We start from the raw sequence: 19217 nt of genomic DNA on the forward strand, positions 1-19217 counted from the left end.
CGCATGCACGCTGTCTGCGGTGATGCTCAACGGGGTGATGCTCGGCTGCCGCAGCAGGAGGAAACAGCGTCTTTCCAGGCCTACGGAATGGAACATTTAGCCACGACTGATATCTGTCTGCTTTTGACACCTGCTGGTGAGGACGGAGAAGGCAACTCAGGGATAAAATGCCCACACGGGAACTGGAGTCTGGGATAAGACTCGCTCGGACCCTCACTTTGTTCCACAGCTGGGTGTGATCCAGCCAACAGCTGGCCCCCCAGGAGGACAGCCAGGGAGCCCTCCCCTCTTCATCTTTTGGAGCGAAGGGGTGGGGGGAGTCCGCCCCCGTTATTCTTAGCCTCACCTGTTGCAAGGCAGCCTGCAACACAAGCGACAGAGGACAGTAAACGAGGACTTCAAAAATAGACTTGTTTTAATGTCAAACGCTTGCCAATTAACGAAGCCAACGCACTGGGCTGTTCTCACTCCCCGGAAGGAGGGGGTGATGTTCATTTGCTGCCAGAAAGCGGCCCCCAAAGGAGGCATCCAGGAATTCAAACCCAACGGGCCAGGATCTTGGGCTCACACTGCCTCTGGAAATGGGTCTACGTCAGGGGTAGTCAAACTGCGGCCCTCCAGATGTCCATGGACCACAATTGCCATGAGCCCCTGCCAGCGAATGCTGGCAGGGGGCTCCTGGGAATTGTAGTCCCTGGACATCTGGAGGGCCGCAGTTTGACTACCACTAGTCTACGTGGTCAAGAGGAGCCGGTTGGAATCATTTCGGGTGCCCAAGAAAAAGGGGGTTCCTCCCGGAAGAGCCCAGGGGAGAATTCTGAGCCCCAGAACCCCCCCAGAGTTCTTGCCGGACTACGGATCCCGTCTTGGGGGTGAGACCCACTTCCAGTCTGCGTCGCCTGCGGACGGCCTCCCAGAGATGGCCTGCCCTGGGAAGAACAAGGGCGTCTAACTAGGGCTAGAAAAGCCCTCAACTTTAATATATTAAATATTTAACTTTTGTATTTACATTCCCCTGCTCATTCTCCAAGACCCCAATTCAGGCTGAAGTCTTGAGGTCTTTGGTTTGGATTTCTCTGGAGCATCCAGGTTCAGGCCACAATCCTGGATTTACACCACTGCCTTTCCCACCCGTATAGCTGGACCCAGTGCTGTCCATGGGGCCGATGCCCGTCCCAGTGTCACCCTACCAAACAGGTCGGGGGGGTTTTGCATTTCCTCCGCAACCTGCTGGTCTCTAGAGGCATTCGTGGGAAGGAAGAGCACGCGCAGAGTCCAGGCATCCCGAACAAAAATGAACCTTTTTTACGAACCACTAGGCAGGGGTCAGTGTGACCCTCCCTGGACCACCCCCATTTCTCCCCGTGAGCCAAGGGCCTTTTTCTCGACACCCCCTCTGTGCCCAGCCCCCTCTGGGCATGAGTGACCCACTCAGGACTTCCGTAGGCCGCGGCAGAGTCCCGGTTTGCAGCAGGAAGGAAAGAAACCAGGACTGGCCTAAAGGAAAGCACATTCCGTGCTCAGTCTCATTCCTGCTAAGAGTTGCCACCCGCAGGCCCGGCCTCTCCCAGGGCCCAACCGGGAAAGAAGTCATTCAGGAGGGCCCAGGGAGGCACCTCTGCTCCGTTGCGCCCAGGAAAGCCATGCAGGGGAGCTGCAGGTGCCCACGTCTGGGCCTATTTGCCAACCCACACCCTAGCCCCACGGGCCCCTCAAAATGGCACTGGGGAGGCCAGAGGGCCTCTGCTCCCAGCCCCACCGTGGCCCCAGCCAGAACGGGGCCCCAGCGGGACCAAAATGAGGCGCATCCTCATAACAGCCATGGGCCTGGGTCTCATTGAGGCTGGCCCTTCTCTAAGGAGGCTGCTCCTGGTCAGTCCGTGGCCTTCACCGGCCTCCCACCCCCAGAAGGGCAGGTCACCCTTGGCCACACCTTTGCCCAGGGGGGCCGTTCTGGGAGCCCCAGCCTGCCCGCCCAGCCTCTTGGGGGGCAGCACAACATCTCCTGGCCCCACCGGACACAGATCTTTAAACGTGGGAGGGAAGAACGGCCACAACCAACGTGGTGCAGAGAAAGAGGGATGAGCTGCGCCCAGCGCGCCCAGCGCACCCAGCGCCGCTTTGGAAGAGGTGGAGCTTCTTGGCGTCGGGGTGGAAGGCCCTGGCGTCCTCCAAGGCTCCGTGCGCGGCCCAAGTGAAATTGGCGTCGCCGGAGGCCACCACGTCAAAGACGCACGACTGGAAGTAGAGGTCCTCCACAGGCAGCCTCTCCTTGCACAGCAGGTGGGCCTTCTCCGCAGGGATGGTGCCGCCCTGGCAGCAGCCCTCGCTCCGGGAGAGGCGCTGGCTGGGCGGGCAGCCCCCCACGCACAGCTGCAGGTCCTGCTCCTCCGTGAAGGAGCGGGCCACCTCCTCGGCGGCCCGGATGGAGAAGGAGAGCTGCTTGCCCACCTGGCGCACGGCGATGGTGGTGCCGATGTAGGCTGCCCGGATCTCCACGTGCTGCCCGGGGAGGCGCTCCCGGATGCTCAGGCTGCCCCCTCCGGGCCTCTCTCCGCCGTTCACGGAGCCATCCGCAAAAGCGGCCGGCAAGTGGCCTATTTCGGCCTGGTAGACCTTCTGGTCAATGCACTCCTTCATGCCCTTGAAGATGATGGTCAGCTGGAAAGGAAGAGCAGAGCAGGAAGGGAGTCAGGCTCAAGATGGCGCAGTGCAAAGCCCCTTCCGCAGGGCTGGGATGAGGGGCGAACCCCGGAGAAAAGGAGATCCTTTTCCACAGCGTCTTTGCCGGTGGCCTTGCAGCAATATAATACGTGCATATGAAAAACAAACCGTAAACGTCAAATAGTTGCCCAGACAAATCCTAGAATCCAGAGCCGGAGAGACTGACGATTCTGAACGCGTCCCCCGCCCCCTCTCTTGCCCTTCTGAAAAGGTCAGTTCCAAGGGGGGCCACCACTGACCAGCCCTGCTTGGCTGCTCTTCTGGGGGACATCAGGCCACCATGAGACTTGAACCTGGGATTTCTGGGGAGGCAGCAGGAGCCCTGGGGCCAACAAACGAAGCTCCCTTCTACTGAATCAGACCACTGGTCCATTGCTTTAGGATGCTTTGGGCTGATCCTGCGTAGTGCAGGGGGTTGGACTAGATGGCCTCTATGGCCCCTTCCAACTCTATGATTCTGTGATTCTATGAGGTCCCTGCTGCCTTCTCTGACTGGCAGCCGCTCTCCAAGGCCTCAGGGGGCAGCCTCCCACATCACCTCCTACCCGATCCTTGATACTGGAGAGGACGGGGGTCACCCTAACTTCTGTGGGCCCCCTTGGCTTCCTTCCTAGGTCTAGAACCCCCTCCCCTGTAGCTGACAAGTTGCAGCCAAATTAGGGTGACCCCTGCAGGGGGGTGGAGGGATCACTTGAGCATGGAATCGGGGTCACTGTGGGTGGGCAGGAGTTGTGAGTGTCCTGCATTGTGCAGGGGTTTGGACTAGATGACCCTGGAGGTCCCTTCCCACTCTAGGATTCTGTGGTCCTAAGGGGCTTTCCAGCAAGGGAGAAGCAGAGGTGGCTGGTCCTGGCCTTCCTCTGCAGAGCCTTCCTTGGGGTCCCCCTCCCAAGTACGGACCCTGATTTGCTTCTGAGGTGTGATGAGACCGGGCTATATCAGGCTGCTTCCTCTCCCACCAATCCTGCCCCTGGAAGAAGGAGAGGAGCACAAGCACAAGGTCTCCCCTTCCACGGCACTCCCAGATTCCCCGCCATCATGACCAATAAAGGGGTTTGGGAACCAGGGCCAAGATCCCTTAATTTAGGGTTGGGGAAGTTGCTCTGAAGCAGCAGAACGACGTTTGAGCCGAGGGGCTCTTTCAAGGCCCACCGAGTCTTGTTCGGGGCATGAGTTTTCGTGTGCAGGCCCACCTCTTCAGGTACCCGCTAGTTTTTTATCTTATAATCTAATTATTTGGGGTGGGGCTTAGGGAGGGCGGGAGGGGTTTTTAATGATGTTTTATTGTAAACCGTATTGTATTTTAATGAATTTTGTTAGCCATCATGTGCTACCTGGCTAGAAGTTGGCTCAGAGCAGCGATGAGAAGTCAAGAGGACAGACAAAGGAAGAGTTCTGCCGACCCTGGACTCTTCTGCGTGCAGCATTGGGGCCTATGGGGCTGGCGGTGTCCACGCCAACGTTGAGCTCGCCCTCTGGGGCCGAGGAGACCCATCTGTGGCCACTGCTCTTACCTTGCTGGCGGCCGTGGCATTGGACCCTTCGGCCACGGGGTAGCTGGTCGCCTGGGCAAACAGGTAGTCGTTGTCCAGGAGGGGCCAGGAGCCCTCCACTCGGCAGGTGTGGAATTCGTCATGGAAGGTGCGCACGTGGGGGTCCCCGAAGGCGGCGCAGTGCTGGTACCGGGGGGGCCGGCCGTGCTTCGCGGCAAACCGCTTCTCGTAATCGCAGACGTCCAGGGACCCGAAGGCTTGGGGGTTGGGGGCTGGCACCTGGGGGGGCCGCGGGGGCGAGGAGGGCCCTTCCCTGGAGCAGCCGTTCTGGACCATGAGGTCCTCGATGCCGTGGACGGCAGAATGGTAGGCCAGGTCCCCGCGGCAAGTGCGCGCCATGCGACGAGTGCAGCGCGAATACGAACGCAAGGCATTGCAGTAGGCCACGCTCTGGTTGGGGCCACGCAAGTTGAAGGTGGAGGCCACGTACTGGGAATTACAGCGCAGGATCCGGCAGTGGGAGGCCACTGGGGGAGAAACCAAACAGGGTCATTTCTGGAGGGGTCACACCACCTCCCCCTTGAAACCCCCCACCCCCACCACAATACAGTTCCTGCAAAGCAGAGGCTCTGCCCCTGAGCTCTGGCCCCTCCCCAGGGCTCTCCAGGGTCTCAGGCAGAGAAAGGTCTTCCCCATCCCCTCCTGCCTGGTCCTTTCAGCTGGAGATGCTGCCTGGGATTGAACCGGGGACCTCCTGCCTGCTTAGCAGAGGCTCTGCCCCTGAGCTCTGGCCCCTCCCCAGGGCTCTCCAGGGTCACTGGCAGAGAATGGTCTTCCCCATCCCCTCCTGCCTGGTCCTTTCAGCTGGAGATGCTGCCTGGGATTGAACCGGGGACCTCCTGCCTGCCCAGCAGAGGCTCTGCCCCTGAGCTCTGGCCCCTCCCCAGGGCTCTCCAGGGTCTCCGGCAGAGAAAGGTCTTCCCCATCCCCTCCTGCCTGGTCCTTTCAGCTGGAGGGGCTGCCTGGGATTGAACCGGGGACCTCCTGCCTGCCCAGCAGAGGCTCTGCCCCTGAGCTCTGGCCCCTCCCCAGGGCTCTCCAGGGTCTCAGGCAGAGAAAGGTCTTCCCCATCCCCTCCTGCCTGGTCCTTTCAGCTGGAGATGCTGCCTGGGATTGAACCGGGGACCTCCTGCCTGCTTAGCAGAGGCTCTGCCCCTGAGCTCTGGCCCCTCCCCAGGGCTCTCCAGGGTCACTGGCAGAGAATGGTCTTCCCCATCCCCTCCTGCCTGGTCCTTTCAGCTGGAGATGCTGCCTGGGATTGAACCGGGGACCTCCTGCCTGCCCAGCAGAGGCTCTGCCCCTGAGCTCTGGCCCCTCCCCAGGGCTCTCCAGGGTCTCCGGCAGAGAAAGGTCTTCCCCATCCCCTCCTGCCTGGTCCTTTCAGCTGGAGGGGCTGCCTGGGATTGAACCGGGGACCTCCTGCCTGCCCAGCAGAGGCTCTGCCCCTGAGCTCTGGCCCCTCCCCAGGGCTCTCCAGGGTCTCAGGCAGAGAAAGGTCTTCCCCATCCCCTCCTGCCTGGTCCTTTCAGCTGGAGATGCTGCCTGGGATTGAACCGGGGACCTCCTGCCTGCTTAGCAGAGGCTCTGCCCCTGAGCTCTGGCCCCTCCCCAGGGCTCTCCAGGGTCTCAAGCAGAGAAAGGCCTTCCCCATCCCCTCCTGCCTGGTCCTTTCAGCTGGAGATGCTGCCTGGGATTGAACCGGGGACCTCCTGCCTGCCCAGCAGAGGCTCTGCCCCTGAGCTCTGGCCCCTCCCCAGGGCTCTCCAGGGTCTCAGGCAGAGAAAGGTCTTCCCCATCCCTTCCTGCCTGGTCCTTTCAGCTGGAGATGCTGCCTGGGATTGAACCGGGGACCTCCTGCCTGCTTAGCAGAGGCTCTGCCCCTGAGCTCTGGCCCCTCCCCAGGGCTCTCCAGGGTCTCAGGCAGAGAAAGGCCTTCCCCATCCCCTCCTGCCTGGTCCTTTCAGCTGGAGATGCTGCCTGGGATTGAACCGGGGACCTCCTGCCTTCCCAGCAGAGGCTCTGCCCCTGAGCTCTGGCCCCTCCCCAGGGCTCTCCAGGGTCTCAGGCAGAGAAAGGTCTTCCCCATCCCCTCCTGCCTGGTCCTTTCAGCTGGAGATGCTGCCTGGGATTGAACCGGGGACCTCCTGCCTGCCCAGCAGAGGCTCTGGCCCCTCCCCAGGGCTCTCCGGGGTCTCAGCAGAGAAAGGTCTTCCCCCTCCCCTCCTGCCTGGTCCTTTCAGCTGGAGATGCTGCCTGGGATTGAACCAGGGACCTCCTGCCTGCCCAGCAAAGGCTCTGCCCCTGAGCTCTGGCCCCTCCCCAGGGCTCTCCAGGGCCTCAGGCAGAGAACTGTCTTCCCCATCCCCTCCTGCCTGGTCCTTTCAGCTGGAGATGCTGCCTGGGATTGAACCGGGGACCTCCTGCCTACCCAGCAGAGGCTCTGCCCCTGAGCTCTGGCCCCTCCCCAGGGCTCTCCAGGGTCTCAGGCAGAGAAAGGCCTTCCCCATCCCCTCCTGCCTGGTCCTTTCAGCTGGAGATGCTGCCTGGGATTGAACCGGGGACCTCCGGCCTTCCCAGCAGAGGCTCTGCCCCTGAGCTCTGGCCCCTCCCCAGGGCTCTCCAGGGTCTCAGGCAGAGAAAGGTCTTCCCCATCCCCTCCTGCCTGGTCCTTTCAGCTGGAGATGCTGCCTGGGATTGAACCGGGGACCTCCTGCCTGCCCAGCAGAGGCTCTGGCCCCTCCCCAGGGCTCTCCGGGGTCTCAGCAGAGAAAGGTCTTCCCCCTCCCCTCCTGCCTGGTCCTTTCAGCTGGAGATGCTGCCTGGGATTGAACCAGGGACCTCCTGTCTGCCCAGCAAAGGCTCTGCCCCTGAGCTCTGGCCCCTCCCCAGGGCTCTCCAGGGCCTCAGGCAGAGAACTGTCTTCCCCATCCCCTCCTGCCTGGTCCTTTCAGCTGGAGATGCTGCCTGGGATTGAACCAGGGCCCTCCTGCCTGCCCAGCAGAGGCTCTGCCCCTGAGCTCTGGCCCCTCCCCAGGGCTCTCCAGGGTCTCAGGCAGAGAAAGGTCTTCCCCATCCCCTCCTGCTTGGTCCTTTCAGCTGGAGACGCTGCCTGGGATTGAACCGGGGACCTCCTGCCTGCCCAGCAAAGGCTCTGCCCCTGACCTCTGGCCCCTCCCCAGGGCTCTCCAGGGCCTCAGGCAGAGAACTGTCTTCCCCATCCCCTCCTGCCTGGTCCTTTCAGCTGGAGATGCTGCCTGGGATTGAACCAGGGCCCTCCTGCCTGCCCAGCAGAGGCTCTGCCCCTGAGCTCTGGCCCCTCCCCAGGGCTCTCCAGGGTCTCAGGCAGAGAAAGGTCTTCCCCATCCCCTCCTGCTTGGTCCTTTCAGCTGGAGACGCTGCCTGGGATTGAACCGGGGACCTCCTGCCTGCCAAGTAGAGACTCTGCCCCTGAGCTCTGGCCCCTCCCCAGGGCTCTCCAGGGTCTCAGGCAGAGAAAGGTCTTCCCCATCCCCTCCTGCCTGGTCCTTTCAGCTGGAGATGCTGCCTGGGATTGAACCGGGGACCTCCTGCCTGCCCAGCAGAGGCTCTGCCCCTGAGCTCTGGCCCATCCCCAGGGCTCTCCAGGGTCTCAGGCAGAGAAAGGTCTTCCCCATCCCCTCCTGCCTGGTCCTTTCAGCTGGAGATGCTGCCTGGGATTGAACCGGGGACCTCCTGCCTGCCCAGCAGAGGCTCTGCCCCTGAGCTCTGGCCCCTCCCCAGGGCTCTCCAGGGTCTCAGGCAGAGAAAGGTCTTCCCCATCCCCTCCTGCTTGGTCCTTTCAGCTGGAGACGCTGCCTGGGATTGAACCGGGGACCGCCTGCCTGCCAAGCAGAGGCTCTGCCCCTGAGCTCTGGCCCCTCCCCAGGGCTCTCCAGGGTCTCAGGCAGAGAAAGGTCTTTCCCATCCCCTCCTGCCTGGTTCTTTCAGCTGGAGACGCTGCCTGGGATTGAACCGGGGACCTCCTGCCTGCCCAGCAGAGGCTCTGCCCCTGAGCTCTGGCCCCTCCCCAGGGCTCTCCAGGGTCTCAGGCAGAGAAAGGTCTTCCCCATCCCCTCCTGCTTGGTCCTTTCAGCTGGAGACGCTGCCTGGGATTGAACCGGGGACCTCCTGCCTGCCCAGCAGAGGCTCTGCCCCTGAGCTCTGGCCCCTCCCCAGGGCTCTCCAGGGTCTCAGGCAGAGAAAGGTCTTCCCCATCCCCTCCTGCCTGGTCCTTTCAGCTGGAGATGCTGCCTGGGATTGAACCGGGGACCTCCTGCCTGCCCAGCAGAGGCTCTGCCCCTGAGCTCTGGCCCCTCCCCAGGGCTCTCCAGGGTCTCAGGCAGAGAAAGGTCTTCCCCATCCCCTCCTGCCTGGTCCTTTCAGCTGGAGATGCTGCCTGGGATTGAACCGGGGACCTCCTGCCTGCCCAGCAGAGGCTCTGCCCCTGAGCTCTGGCCCCTCCCCAGGGCTCTCCAGGGTCTCAGGCAGAGAAAGGTCTTCCCCATCCCCTCCTGCTTGGTCCTTTCAGCTGGAGATGCTGCCTGGGATTGAACCGGGGACCTCCTGCCTGCCAAGCAGAGGCTCTGCCCCTGAGCTCTGGCCCCTCCCCAGGGCTCTCCAGGGTCTCAGGCAGAGAAAGGTCTTCCCCATCCCCTCCTGCCTGGTCCTTTCAGCTGGAGATGCTGCCTGGGATTGAACCGGGGACCTCCTGCCTGCCCAGCAGAGGCTCTGCCCCTGAGCTCTGGCCCCTCCCCAGGGCTCTCCAGGGTCTCAGCAGAGAAAGGTCTTCCCCATCCCCTCCTGCCTGGTCCTTTCAGCTGGAGATGCTGCCTGGGATTGAACCGGGGACCTCCTGCCTGCCCAGCAGAGGCTCTGCCCCTGAGCTCTGGCCCCTCCCCAGGGCTCTCCAGGGTCTCAGGCAGAGAAAGGTCTTCCCCATCCCCTCCTGCCTGGTCCTTTCAGCTGGAGATGCTGCCTGGGATTGAACCGGGGACCTCCTGCCTGCCCAGCAGAGGCTCTGCCCCTGAGCTCTGGCCCCTCCCCAGGGCTCTCCAGGGTCTCAGGCAGAGAAAGGTCTTCCCCATCCCCTCCTGCCTGGTCCTTTCAGCTGGAGATGCTGCCTGGGATTGAACCGGGGACCTCCTGCCTGCCCAGCAGAGGCTCTGCCCCTGAGCTCTGGCCCCTCCCCAGGGCTCTCCAGGGTCTCAGGCAGAGAAAGGTCTTCCCCATCCCCTCCTGCCTGGTCCTTTCAGCTGGAGATGCTGCCTGGGATTGAACCGGGGACCTCCTGCCTGCCCAGCAGAGGCTCTGCCCCTGAGCTCTGGCCCCTCCCCAGGGCTCTCCAGGGTCTCAGGCAGAGAAAGGTCTTCCCCATCCCCTCCTGCCTGGTCCTTTCAGCTGGAGATGCTGCCTGGGATTGAACCGGGGACCTCCTGCCTGCCCAGCAGAGGCTCTGCCCCTGAGCTCTGGCCCCTCCCCAGGGCTCTCCAGGGTCTCAGGCAGAGAAAGGTCTTCCCCATCCCCTCCTGCCTGGTCCTTTCAGCTGGAGATGCTGCCTGGGATTGAACCGGGGACCTCCTGCCTGCCCAGCAGAGGCTCTGCCCCTGAGCTCTGGCCCCTCCCCAGGGCTCTCCAGGGTCTCAGGCAGAGAAAGGTCTTCCCCATCCCCTCCTGCCTGGTCCTTTCAGCTGGAGATGCTGCCTGGGATTGAACCGGGGACCTCCTGCCTGCCCAGCAGAGGCTCTGCCCCTGAGCTCTGGCCCCTCCCCAGGGCTCTCCAGGGTCTCAGGCAGAGAAAGGTCTTCCCCATCCCCTCCTGCCTGGTCCTTTCAGCTGGAGATGCTACCTGGGATTGAACCGGGGACCTCCTGCCTGCCAAGCAGAGTCTCTGTCCCTGAGCTCTGGCCCCTCCCCAGGGCTCTCCAGGGTCTCAGGCAGAGAAAGGTCTTCCCCATCCCCTCCTGCCTTGTCCTTTCAGCTGGAGATGCTACCTGGGATTGAACCGGGGACCTCCTGCCTGCCAAGCAGAGTCTCTGTCCCTGAGCTCTGGCCCCTCCCCAGGGCTCTCCAGGGTCTCAGGCAGAGAAAGGTCTTCCCCATCCCCTCCTGCCTGGTCCTTTCAGCTGGAGATGCTGCCTGGGATTGAACTGGGGACCTCCTGCCTGCCCAGCAGAGGCTCTGCCCCTGAGCTCTGGCCCCTCCCCAGGGCTCTCCAGGGTCTCTGGCAGAGAAAGGTCTTCCCCATCCCCTCCTGCCTGGTCCTTTCAGCTGGAGATGCTGCCTGGGATTGAACTGGGGACCTCCTGCCTGCCCAGCAGAGGCTCTGCCCCTGAGCTCTGGCCCCTCCCCAGGGCTCTCCAGGGTCTCTGGCAGAGAAAGGTCTTCCCCATCCCCTCCTGCCTGGTCCTTTCAGCTGGAGATGCTGCCTGGGATTGAACTGGGGACCTCCTGCCTGCCCAGCAGAGGCTCTGCCCCTGAGCTCTGGCCCCTCCCCAGGGCTCTCCAGGGTCTCTGGCAGAGAAAGGTCTTCCCCATCCCCTCCTGCCTGGTCCTTTCAGCTGGAGATGCTGCCTGGGATTGAACTGGGGACCTCCTGCCTGCCCAGCAGAGGCTCTGCCCCTGAGCTCTGGCCCCTCCCCAGGGCTCTCCCGGTCTCAGGCAGAGAATGGAAGGGGATTTTGTTTTGATCTCAGGAGGTGCTTTGTGTGTTCTTGCACAAGAGGTGTAACTGTAAAAATGACACAGGAGATTTCTTGGTGTGTCCATCTTAAACATGTCCGGGGACTGCAAGGGCCAGACTGCACAAAATTGCAACCCCCCCCCCTCCCCGCCTTACCGTGTCTACACAGGAGGAGAAGGAAGAGGGTCCTGAAGAGGAATCCACCAGCGTCTGCCGTGTGGGGAGGAGGCCTCATGGAGCCGGCAGCTCCCCCCATTCCAATCCATTCAGTGTGTTTGGAGCGTGGCCCCACAGTCCCCTCCTTTCACAGGGTCTCTGGAAGGGAAGCACAGGGGAGGGAAAGCGGTCAGCCACGGACTCCATCGCAGGGCTGGACTCTGGTTCCAAGGGTCGGGCTGAGAACTGGATTCAAGGATTGAACTCCCAGCCTTATGGGCAAAGCTTTCAGACGGCTGCCTTACCACTCTGCGCCACAAGAGGCTCTTTTATAGTTCTTACCTTGTTACTAATGTTAGATCCTGTTGTAAACTGCCCTGAGAGGGACAGTATAAATATAAATATAAATAACATAAATAAGCCATAGAATCACAGAGTTGGAAGGGACCTATGGGGTCATCTAGTCCAACCCCCTGCACTATGCATGAATTCACAACTACCTGCCTACCCACAGTGACCCCAACTTCATGCCCAAATGATACTATCAAAACTTTAATAGTAACTATCAGTCACCCCCAGGACTGTAAGCCGCTTGGAGACTCTTTCGGGTAGAGAAAAGCGGCATCTAAGAACCAACTCTTTTTCTTCTTCAGTAATCTCAGGGCTCTCTCAGCCTCACCCACCTCACAGGGTGTCTGTTATGGGGAGAGGAAGGGAAGGCGATTGGAAGCCGCTTTGAGGCTCCTTCGGGTAGAGAAAAGCGGCATCTAAGAACCAACTCTTCTTCTTCAATAATCTCATGGCTCTCTCAGCCTCCCCTCCCTCACAGGGTGTCTGTTGTGGGGAGAGGAAAGGGAAGGTGAATGGAAGCCCCTTTGAGACTCCTTCGGGTAGAGAAAAGCAGCATATAAGAACCAACTCTTCTTCTTCTTCCTCTTCAGTAATCTCAGGGCTCACTCAGCCTCCCCTCCCTCACAGGGTGTCTGTTGTGGGGAGAGGAATGGGAAGGCGACTGTAAGCCCCTTTGAGACTCCTTCGGGTAGAGAAAAGCAGCATATAAGAGCCAACTCTTCTTCTTCTTCCTCTTCAGTAATCTCAGGGCTCACTCAGCCTCCCCTCCCTCACAGGGTGTCTGTTGTGGGGAGAGGAATGGGAAGGCGACTGTAAGCCCCTTTGAGACTCCTTCGGGTAGAGAAAAGCGGCATATAAGAACCAACTCTTCTTCTTCTTTAGAAATCTCAGGGCTCTCTCAGCCTCCCCTCCCTCACAGGGTGTCTGTTGTGGGGAGAGGAAAGGGAAGGCGACTGTTAGCCGTTTTGAGACTCCTTCGGGTAGAGAAAAGCAGCATATAAGAACTAGCTACTACTACTACTACTACTACTACTACTACTACTACTACTACTACTACTACTACTACTACTCAAAGGAAGGGATAGTTGCATGCCCTTGCAAAATGTAATGGTGGAGGAAATTTTGTTTCATTGCACCCACAGAAGTCTGCCATTCCTATAAGGAGCTTTTTCTATAGCCTCTGGCAAGCGGGTGCAGGCCCTAAGCCCTCATCCACCCCCCCCCCCCCAGGATCCAGAGTTACCCTGAGTGCTGCAGGAGACCTGCCTGGCTGCAGCCCGGCCCCTCAGAGGGGAAGAGCCCCTTCTCCTGGCAGTCCTTCCAAAAGTGGGCAGTCAGAAGCCTGCCCCCACCAGAGACCACCCCCAGGCAGAGCCTGGCCCAAGGCCCACCTCCTGGGCTTTCTCTCCATTGGGTGAACCAAGCCATGTGGCTCCCTCCCCCCAGCACACACACATGCACATGCACATGCCCACCCAGCCCAGGCTCAGTTTGTTCCACGCTACCTAAATAACAACACAAAACCAGAGTCCAATCAGGCACCTTTCAGACCAACAAAGATTTATTCAAGGCGTGAGCTTTCGAGGGCAAGGACGCTTCCTCGGAGTACTTTCTGTGCTTGCACTCGAAAGCTCACAGCTTGAATGAATCTTTGTTGGTCTGAAAGGTGCCTGATTGGACTCTGGTTTTGTGTTGTTGTGCTGCTTCAGACCAACACAGCGACCCACTTGAAACTGCCTAAATACTTGGGAGAAAGAAATAAACAAAACATGGAAGAAGTGAGAACAAAACTGAAAGCAGGAGGAAAGGCCAAAGTGTAGCTTACCCAAAACCCACAAGCAGGCCGCTAGCAGGGGCTGAGGGGGTTTTCCAGCCCATTTCCTGCCGTCCCAGCCCCAAAGACCCTCACCAGGGCTATCCCGGAGAAGGTGAAGGGTCCATCTAGGATGCCCGCCTCCAGGTGGGGCCCGGGGATCCAGCCCTGGAATGATAGCCCCTCCCCAGACTGCAGAGGTCAGCTCCCCCATGGAAAGGGCCGCATGGGAGGGGGACTCTCTAGCAGTCTCCTCCACTGAGGTCCCCCCTGCCCCAAATCCCGCCCACTCCTAGCTCTGCCCCCAGAGTCTCCAGGTGTTTCCCACCCAGAGCTGCCCCCCCTAGGCCTGCCTGTCATCTAAGCCCCCTTCTGGCTTGGTGGTCTCTGAGAAGCCCCTCTTGCCGACAGGGATGCCAGCTCCGGGTTGGGGGCAGAGGATAGAGAGGGCAGGGGTGGGGGGGGAGGGGACGGGCAGGACACCAGAGGGGTGCGATGTGGTAGAACCCTCCCCTCCAAGGGGACCCATTTTGGCCATCCAGAGACCTCTGGGGGTTGCCAGCCTGACATGCAGGTGTTGCATTCCCCCGAAATGAGCCCCTTCCAAGTCGTCCCCCCAGGGAGCCCCGAGTGTACTGTCACAGCATTGTGCAAATCAGGCAGTGGCCCTACGTGCAAAGAGGAATCCGTGTTCTGCCTCACCCGTGGCCCTCCCCAAGGGGCCCATTTCTCCCGGGATATTCGTGGGGCATTTGGCCTCTCTCCCAGGAGCAGTTTGCGCCCAGCTTGCATCTGCCCAGACAGACCCTGAGCAATGCCTGCCTGGGGGTGGGGGGCCTGACCCAGCAGTGCTTACTCCGATGGGAGCGCGAAGGCCACGGAGCAAGCCCCCAAAGGCACACTTGAGTGGGGGGGGCCGACCCTCAAGGCCCCTCCCCCTGCCTTCAGCCATCCAGAGAAAGGTGTCCGGTTAGCGAGCAGCCCGGGAGCCCGAAGCAGCTGAGGCACGGCAACCCGATACATCCCCCAAAAGGGAAAGGCCCCACGCCAAGGCTTTAAAAATAGGGCAGGGTATTTTTGATCCTGACAGGAGAATTGGGGGGGGGGGGAGGACATGGATTCCAAACAGGACCATTTTCTCCGAGGATGCAGGCGGGTGGCGGGGCTCCTTGCGAAGAGGTTTTTGAGAAGAGGGCCAGGAGGCAGCTCAGGGGAGCCTTTTCCCACCCCGACAGAGCCCCTCCTCAAGGGTGGTCCAGCGTGGATTTCATAGGGGAGCCCTCCCCGTCCCCCTGGCCCCTCCAGATTTTTCTTCTTTCTGTTCCGGTTGAGTCCCGCAAGGATGCCCCAACTTCACACGATGAAGCTCGAAGGACACAGAGCTCTTTGGGGAAGGGGTGGGGAGACGGAAACACCCCTTTGAACAGGAACATCGGCAGGTCTGGGGCAGGGAACTGACGCCGTGCCTTGATGCCCTCGGACACTCCGCAGTGGGGCCGAGGCCGGTCCAGCTGCTCCCTGAGGACTTGCTCCATTGCCCTGTTCCCAAATCTCCTGCGCCTTGCCTACGTGGCTGGTGGTCTCGGCCCAGGGGGCCCCTTTCCACGCTGGCGGCTGGGGTGGTGGGGGTGGGAGGCTTTGGGGAGGGAGATCAAAGAGTCATGAACCGTAGAAGTGGTGGCAAATACGAGCACAGATAGCTTCAAGAGGGGGCTGGATAAACTAGTGGAGCAGAGGTCCATGAGGTGACTCTCCCTGGGGCAGGGATGCCCTGTCTTCTGGGTGCTGGGGGGCAACAGTGGGAGGGCTTCTGCAATTCTGGCCCCACTTGTAGACCTCCAGATGACCCCTGGGTTTTGGGACAGAGCGTGGGGCTGGGGCTTCCACTGGCCTGACCCAACAGGGCTCCTCTGATGTTCTTATGTCTGGGGCAGGGATGCTCTGTCTTCTGGGTGCTTGGGGGCCAGAGTGGGGGGCTTCTGGAGTGGGACTTCAGTGTGGTTTAATGCCGTAGGGCCCACCTCTTAATGCCAAATCGGCCAGCTTGTTAAGTTATCCATGAAGCGATTCTTATGTCTCGAGAGGCTACAACAGAACTGGACTCAGACTGAAAAGTTTTAAGCTAGACCTTGCTTGGCTTTTGTGGCTGAGCGAAAAAGACATGCGTGAGTCAATCTCATGAAAACCGGAAGACACTCAAACTCAGACGTCGTTCTCCAGTCCACTCAACACTTGCTCCCCCCAGTTCCGGCAGACTCCCCCAAAATATAAAACCTTCCCAGCATATCTATTTCCGCTGGACTCCCACTTGTCTAGGAGGGCCCTCTGACTAGCAAGAGCCCATTCCTTCACCTCCAGTGTGACTTGGGGAAGGTTTCACCATCTGAAAGGCCCTGCTTGCGTGGCCGTGAAGTCCCCGACACTCCTTGGGCAGGACTGCCCAGCTCTTTCGGCCCAACGTGGAGGATCTGGACCTCCAGAAGGGAGCATAGGTTTAGAAAAGTGGAGACCAGAAGAGTTGGAGACATGCTGAAGCAGGATCCAAATGGGCATGCAGCTGGATTCATGTTCTCCAGATGTTCACCAGCTCTGGATCGAGAAATGCCTAGAGCAGGTGTAGTCCACCTGCGGCCCTCCAGATGTCCATGGACTACAGCTCCCATGAGCCCTGGCCAGCGAATGCTGTCAGGGGCTCTTGGGAATTGTTGTCCATGGACATCTGGAGGGCTGCAGTTTGACTACCCCTAGTCTAGAGACTGGCGGGCTTGCTGTAAGCCAGTGGTTCCCAACCTTTTAATCTCCGGGGACCGGTCAATGCTTGACAATTCTACTGAGGCCCGGGGGAGGGGTAGTCTTTTGCCGAGGGACGTCGCTGCCACCGCCTGAGTCCCTGCTCCACTTACTTTCCCGACGGCGCCCCTGACTTCCCGCTGCCCGCTGTGGGGTGCTGCCTGCAGCAGATGCGCAGTGCCATGCCGAGGGGAAGCCCCAGCCATGGCGGCCACCAGAGAGCACCAAAGGTGAGCCGGTGGCAGAGGGGCAGGGCAGCCCCTGAGGCAGCAGCTGGAGAGGGGGACGAGGAGGAGCCACGGCCCGGTACCGACTGATTTACGGACTGCTACCGGTCACCGGACCGGGGGTTGGGGACCACTGCTGTAAGCCACCTCAAGATGACATTTGTCACGAGAGGCAGGATAGAAATGTAAAAATAAATAAATGAGATTTGTGGGGAAATCTCAGCAGGCCCTAAGGCCACCAGGCCCGCCCTCCAAAGCAGCCCTGATCTTCCCCAGGGATCCAGGGACTGGAAGCTCTCCAGGGCTCCCGCAGGGGGTGACAGCCCTAATGGCCCACCCTGGATGAGTCCCGGGCTGAGCCTGCTGGGCTCTATAGCCAAACGCAGCACCCAGGGCCGTGGGGAGGGATCCCCTGGAGCCCAAACGAGAAGGGGGAAGGCTTGACCAGGGCAGGCCTATGAAGGGTGGGGGGAGGGGGGTTGCAGTCTGTCTCCCCTCCCCCAGTTGCCTGTTTTGGCCCCAAAGGAATCTAAACCACAAAGCCAAAAGCCACACACAGACTTGCAAATGTGTGGCAGCAAAAGCATTTGTGATTTTGTGAGTCCTTCAAGGTGCCTCGAGCCTCTTGGGTTTTCTTGGTTGCCCTCGACTGACCAGGTGAGCAGGTGTGGTCTGAGCCCACCGTCCACACCTCTCCGGGCCCTCCTCCCCCTCCCTCCGTACTGTGGCGCTCTGCAGAGTCCGCTCTTAGAGGCCGACCCCCTCCCCTGCGGCCACCGAATATCTGGCACGTGAGGCTTCTGCAGCCAGCCAGCCCCCCTCCCCACGTGTAGCTGCAGACGCCCCATCTGGGTGGGAGTGATGGGGGGGCCTGTGAAGGGCAGCGGGGGCCCCACTTCCCCCCAGCTCAGCAGAGACCCTTCCCTTTGGGCGTTGGCAGCAGGCGGCCCTGGAGAAAGGCAACAGAAATGCAAAATGATTTTTAAAGAAATATATAAAGGAGCAGCTAAACCTAGAAGCTCAGGGACGCACCTGAACTGTCTTCCTTTCTCATCCAACTGGGGACAGATGGGAGGTGTGGGGCGTCTTTCCACGGCGGAGTGCGTCTCCTCTCTGTTTCCAGGGTGTGTCTGGGGTGTCTGCAGCAGCAGCTGCAGCAGCAGAAGTCTGGGCCCAGGGGCCCCTTCAGGGCCAGCCCACCAAGTGTCCTTCTGGGTGCATCAACTGGGTGGATTCTTCAGATCCAGGGAACCAACCCCCCCTCAGCCATTGCATTAAACCATGGGGGGTGGGGTGGGGGTGGGGGGTCAATATCCAGGCAGGGCTAACCGTATCCGAAGAAGGGGGCCCTGCGCATGGAAGCTCAGTTGGTCTGGAAGGGCCCGGCTGGTCTCCAGTTGCTTCCGCAGGGGCTTCCGTTGAGGCCCCCCGGGCCCACCTTCCCTTATCGCTGTCCTTGGGAAGACCCCTCGCCAGGTCCCCTCGCCAGCCTCCCAGGCCCTCCGGAGAAAGGGCAGGACTGACTCACCCCTTCCTGGGTCCGGAGCTCTTCCGTTTAGGCCCGGGACAGCGGGACGGGCTCTGGGGGCTCCTGTTCCTCCTGCATCAGGGGAGGGCCGAGGTGCCCATAAGGGGGCTTCTTCTTGGCCAGGACCTGCCGCCAGGAGAGGCTGAGGAGGCCAGGGAGAACCCCCCGGCTCCTGGCATCTCCCTTCTGCACCCCTGTGCAGAGGGCAGGAAAGGAGGGGGGACAGCGGCTTCCGCCTGACACCCCCCCCCCGCTGTCAGTGACAGGCAAGGCGACCCACCCTCCCCTCTTCCTCCTCCTCCTGCACCAGAGGCCGCGTTTGTGGGGAGGGGGGAGCCGCGCCCTCCGCCCATAAATCACCCGACAGGAGCACCTGTCTCTCGCTGGCATGTGCCCGGGAAGGAGTGCGCCAGGGCCGGGTTTGGAACAGGGACACGTCCGGGAAGGGCTAAAAAAAGACCAAAGCAGATGGACGCCGGCCGAGATTCCGTCCCAGGCGGGGAGCCCAGCGGCCGGCAAGCAGGGAGTCCCTCTGGACCAGCGCTCCTTCCTTGGGCCGCCTCAGGCTCGGGTTCGAGGGCATCACAGCTGGACACGCCAGTCCACCTTCCAGCTTGGAAACCTCGGAGTCTCTCATGTTGGTGCAGGAAGCATGAGGGCCCCCCGCCCCCCCGAGCTCTGATAAGGCAGGACGCACACACACATAGGGTTGCCAACCTCCAGGGGAGGCCTGGGGACCTCCCACTTCGGCAGGTGCTCTGCAGACAACAGCCTCCAGGGGGGAGGCATCGGTCCCTCGGAGATCTCCTCGGTCGCCCTGGCCTGCCCCAGGAAGTGGCTGCTCTAGAGGGACCCTCCCTGGTCGGATCCAGCGGGACTCTTCTGGTCAGCACAGAAATCCTTTGTCCAAGGACGTCAGAGAGGTCCGTGGCTGAGCTGGGATCCGAGCTCCTCCCTGTGCCACTCCTCAATGGCTTCCCGTTTCCTGCCGAGGTTCTCCCCTCCTCGGTGAGCAGGGCACGGGGACTGCTCCTTCCACAGACAGGCCTTGGTTTGGCCCCCACGTGCCCCGTTTGGGGGGTGTCCATCTCAGGCCCCCCCAGCCCAGGCAGCCGTTTTCTGTGAGCGCCGCAGGGTCCGGGAGAGAAGTGGGCCCCATCCCTGTGGGCTTCCACGTTCCCAGAAGCCATGGGAGAATTGCGTTTGAGCTGCCAGCCACAAGAGGTCAGTGGTGATGATGTGAACAGGGAAATCAAAGGGGGTCAGAGGGATTATTCACTTGCTTTCCTCTGGGCTTTCTGAGGCTAACCTGGGTGTTGTGGTTAAGACCAGTGGCTTCCACCCTGGCGACTCAGGTTTGATTCCCTGCTCCTCCACC

General features: G+C 60.9%; 1 protein-coding gene across 2 annotated transcripts; it reads right to left on the reverse strand.

The window, feature by feature from the left end:
- Positions 1-1855: 1855 nt before the first annotated feature.
- LOC143828976 (hemojuvelin-like) lies at positions 1856-18083 on the reverse strand. Of its 2 annotated transcripts, none has more exons than XM_077319156.1 (4): positions 17840-18083; positions 11131-11289; positions 4239-4744; positions 1856-2661 (listed from the first exon to the last, which is right to left on the reverse strand). In XM_077319156.1, the coding sequence occupies exons 2-4, from the start codon at positions 11228-11230 to the stop codon at positions 2029-2031; spliced, it is 1239 nt and encodes a 412-aa protein (XP_077175271.1). In that variant the 5' UTR covers positions 11231-11289; positions 17840-18083; the 3' UTR covers positions 1856-2028. The 2 variants fall into 2 exon arrangements, with proteins under 2 accessions (XP_077175271.1, XP_077175280.1); XM_077319165.1 differs by lacking the exon at positions 17840-18083 and adding an exon at positions 17641-17803.
- Between the last annotated feature and the right edge of the window lie 1134 nt (positions 18084-19217).

Source organism: Paroedura picta, chromosome 1 (genome assembly GCF_049243985.1).
Source record: "Paroedura picta isolate Pp20150507F chromosome 1, Ppicta_v3.0, whole genome shotgun sequence".
Taxonomy (NCBI): Eukaryota; Metazoa; Chordata; class Lepidosauria; order Squamata; family Gekkonidae; genus Paroedura; species Paroedura picta.

What these genes read in the sequence shown, in the direction of transcription:
- LOC143828976 (XM_077319156.1), bottom strand. Translation starts at nt 11,230, where the DNA reads ATGGGGGGAGCTGCCGGCTCCATGAGGCCTCCTCCCCACACGGCAGAC. An exon ending in TCTCCTCCTGTGTAGACACG is followed by an intron (nt 4,745 to 11,130) that starts GTAAGGCGGGGA and finishes TTTCTCCCCCAG; the next exon opens with TGGCCTCCCACTGCCGGATC. An exon ending in ATGCCACGGCCGCCAGCAAG is followed by an intron (nt 2,662 to 4,238) that starts GTAAGAGCAGTG and finishes CTTCCTTTCCAG; the next exon opens with CTGACCATCATCTTCAAGGG.